Source organism: Chironomus tepperi, unplaced genomic scaffold (genome assembly GCF_022539635.2).
Source record: "Chironomus tepperi strain 1889 unplaced genomic scaffold, CSIRO-AGI_Ctep_v1 contig_8, whole genome shotgun sequence".
In the NCBI taxonomy this organism is placed as follows: Eukaryota; Metazoa; Arthropoda; class Insecta; order Diptera; family Chironomidae; genus Chironomus; species Chironomus tepperi.
The window spans coordinates 1,676,663-1,680,821 of NW_027226130.1; the positions used below are offsets into that span (position 1 = coordinate 1,676,663).

The 4,159-nt window shown below is 34.6% G+C and overlaps 1 protein-coding gene across 1 annotated transcript; it reads left to right on the forward strand.

Annotated features, from left to right (window-relative positions):
- Positions 1–287: 287 nt before the first annotated feature.
- LOC139100373 (putative fatty acyl-CoA reductase CG5065) lies at positions 288–3,404 on the forward strand. Its single transcript, XM_070652992.1, has 8 exons — positions 288–734; positions 960–1,094; positions 1,603–1,720; positions 2,197–2,246; positions 2,308–2,406; positions 2,586–2,754; positions 2,863–2,995; positions 3,392–3,404. The coding sequence occupies exons 1-8, from the start codon at positions 288–290 to the stop codon at positions 3,402–3,404; spliced, it is 1,164 nt and encodes a 387-aa protein (XP_070509093.1).
- The last annotated feature ends 755 nt before the right edge of the window (positions 3,405–4,159 follow it).

A 4,159-nucleotide genomic window follows, 5' to 3' on the forward strand; every position in this document is an offset into this window, starting at 1 on the left:
TTGACGCATAACTTTAAAAAAAAACCCGTTATCAGCTCTGATCTTTTTTTAAAAAAAAGTACAAAAAACCAAAAATAAGAAAATTTTTAATCAATTTTTTTTTTAAATATAGCTTTAAAGATAACGGCCTGTTTTAAAAAAAAGTAAGGATTAAGCTCATAGATAAAGAATGTGAAAATAATTAAAAAATGTTCAGTTTAAAAGCTCATGCTTGAAAATAAAAATTTTCAGTTATTTTTGGAAATTGTTACTTGATAGTTATATCCAAAATTTTTGTGAATAAAGTAATGGCCGCAAATATTTCAATTCCAGAATTCTACAATGGACAAAGCATTTTCCTGACGGGCGGAACTGGCTTCATTGGTAAAGTTCTAGTCGAGAAGCTACTTCGCTCATGTCCCGGAATTGAAAATGTCTATATGCTGTGTCGATCTAAGAAAGGCAAAAATATTAATGAACGATTTGAGGAAATTACATCATCGCCCGTCTTCAATTTGCTGCGTGAGCAAAATCCACAGGCATTGAATAAAATTATATTAATTGAAGGCGATATTGCGATGCTTGAAATGGGAATTTCTAAGACAGATCAAGAAATTTTGAAGGATAAAGTGACAATTGTGATGCATTCGGCTGCGACTGTGAGTTTTACAGAACCTTTAAAAGTTGCTGTCAATACAAATTTGAGGAGTGTACGGGAGCTGATTTGTTTAGCAAAAGATATGAAGAATTTACAGGTAAGTGTCGAATTTAGTCTTAAGATGGCTGGCTGGACTCACCTAACAGACGAAGAGCTTGCTTTCATGGTACAGAAAGTTCGACTTTGATACCTAAAAGTGGTCTCTTTGCTTGTTAGGATCACGTGCGAGATCTCAGCAACTTGACATCTGTACAGCTCACGATGGTCGACTGAATCAATATTCAAAAACACCATTTTTTAATATTTTTAATTCATATTCCAGTCATTTGTACATATTTCAACGGCCTTCGCGAACTGGTTTGAACTTAACGTCAAGGAGGAAGTTTATCCATCAATATATGATCCTGATGACATAATTGAATTGGCTAATAGATTACCAGATGAAACATTGAACAAGGTAATTGGCATAGGGATATTTTAAACATTATTGCCTTACCGTAACCCCTAGCAGGCAAAGAAAATGCTTTTATGGTGCTGAACTAGCACTACAGCATCTAAAAGCGGCCTCTATGCCTGTTAGGGAACGTTTTGTAGCAAAATCATGAATTAAATACGATTTAAAAGCAGTGAAATGACATCAGTGACCTAAATAGTAGAGCATTGGTCTATTGTGCCAACGATTCTGGGTTCATTCCCAGGTCATGTCTAATTTTCGAAGCTCTTTTTCCATTTCACCATTCTAGTTAAGCAACTGGTACATTGCAGAGTACATCAGGTCTTATGACGTACTCGTGTCTTTGCAATATGCAGACCTTGCAAGTGGTTCAGATCTAACTACAAACTGTGTTTCTAAAGAATGTGGTACAATTGTTTGTTAATTCCCCAGTGTCTCCAGCTCATAAGGCTGTACCCTTCAAGCATTGTATAAACGATTTAAAATATTTAATCCATTTTTTAATTTACAGATAACCCCAATTTTCTTAGGCAAACACGTCAACACGTATACATTCACAAAAAGTCTAGCTGAAAATTTAGTTAAACGAGAGAAAAATTTACCAACAATTATCATTAAGCCATCTATGGGTAAGTGATGTTTATAAGTAGTAAAATGTATTTGGGGGAGTTGGTTGCCAAACGTATCAACAACATTGAGTTATATCAAAAAAGCAGATGTTCTGGTATTTTGGCTCATTTTCCCGCATTATATTTATCAAAATTCTTATCAATTTATCAAAAATTCTTGGGATTTTTTAAAATCAATTTTCGAAATTGACTTGACAACTCATTTTACAATGTGGGTGTATCCAAGGACATAATAATATTGAACCAATATTCTTTAATTCCTCAAGGCTTTTAGTAACCCCTAACAGGCAAAAAGACCGCTTTTAGGAACATTGTGGTCTTTCTGTAACATGAAAGCATGCTCTTTGTCTGTTAGGGAATGTTGCCAAATCTTTCTGTTTTTACTTACTTTCTTGGCTGTGGCGCACGGGAACCCCATTGCCACTGTTAGAGAACATCTAATCTGTTCCATTAACCTAATTCCTTTATTATTCCAGTTGGCGCCAGTGTTTCTGAGCCACACGTTGGATGGATTGACAGTTTGATGGTTTGTAGATTTTTAATTTATCTTAATGCCAATCTTAATATCTGAGTATTCTAATTAACAGGGACCTGCAAGATACATTTATTATACAACCCAAGGAATATTTCGATCAGTTTATTTACCAAACAGATCAGCAGCTATTGATTTTGTGCCTGTTGACTTTGTAAGTTGAATTTTTGAAATTAGAGCTGGAATGTTGATGGTCTTAAACTTGGGTTTGCCGGAACATTGCAGAATTACAGTTTTTTGCATCTAATTTAGACAAACCCTAATTTAAAGCTGATTTTGAGCTCTTTCAAATTATTTTTTGTATTTTAATTGAATCTGTACATATCATTTAAGACAACAAACTTGACAATTGCTGCACCCTGGAAATGTGAAATTGACAAAAGAACCAATTCGTCGATGACATATCCATATATTTACTTCAGCGCAACGGGATCAGTTAATCAGCTCCTCTGGAAAGACTATTTTAAAAATTCACGAGATTTTGGAAGGACCATTCCACCCAGTAAGTATAATCTTTATACCAGGGTTCGCCAAGATGCGCAGGTCTGCAGCAGGCAAACCCTACATTTTACTCATAAGAAAAAAAATTTAAATTTTAAAATTTCTTTAGAAAATGCAATTTGGTATCCACAAATAAGACTGCATAAGACAAAGATTGGTCATCACATTGATGTTGCATTAACTCATTTCATCCCAGCATACTTGAATGATTTGGTCGCTAAAATAAAAGGACAGAAAGCTATGTATGTAGTCGATAAATGGCAATTTTATAAGATTTTATGGTTTTGGGTTCATGGCAAGGGCCTTCTAGGGGCCTTTTAGGGTGCCTTCTAGAGGAACTTCTAGGGGGCCTTCAAGGGGGCCTTTAAGGGGGCCTTCAAGGGGGCCTTTAAGGGGACCTTTTAGGGAGACTTTTAGGGAGGCTTTTAGGAAGCATTTTAGGGGAAGGGGAGTTGAATGATATCCAACCCCAGCTCATTAGGCTACCCCCTTCAAGCACTATCCATAATCTAATCATGTAAATATCCTTTCCAGATCATTCAAAAGACAAAAGCAAGTCGAAGACGGTTATCAAGAGTCAATATTTGCAACAGCATATCCATATAAATTTCAAGCTAAAAACTTCAATAATGTTTTAGATTCGATGAGTGAAACTGATAAAAAAGAATTTTATTTTGATCCAAAACATATCAATTGGAAGCAATACATGCACAACTACTATTTGGGTATGAGAAAGTACATCACAAAGGAAACAGACATTAAAGCACCAGCATTGATGAGGAGGATGAATAAGTAAGTTGAGTTTTGCAATGAGAGTGGTTTTAAGGTACTGTAGCAACGAGACCGCTTTTGGGTATCGTAGTGATCTGTACTATGGCACCATACTCATTGCCTATTAGGGTATTATTGGAAATTTTTGATTTTTTTATTAATTTTGGAATTTTTTGTTCACAGCCTCAAATATACAAACTATATTGCAAAATTGTCAGCAGGTGGGGCAGGACTGTACTTAATTTGGAAGAATTCAGGCATTCAAGAGTGATTTTAGATACAATTTTAAGCCTATAGTGCATTAAGAGATTAGCAATAACCCATTATACTCAAATAAATTCTGGCAACGCCCGTGCCTGTCACATTATATAATTCTACTGTTCCATATTCTATTCCATGTATCATCCTCGAATTCTAGATTCACATCTGATCAATATTCTATGTCATAACTCATATTTTTCTTATTCTACTCAAACAATAAAATAATGTCAGCTACGTTGACTTTAAAGGAATGAAGAAATTTTTTGTGGAACTCATCTTCATTCAGCATCGATAAATTTAAATATTTGAATGTGTAACATTATATTTATGTGTGTATTATTATGAATTTTTATTGACATGTGTCACAAATAAAA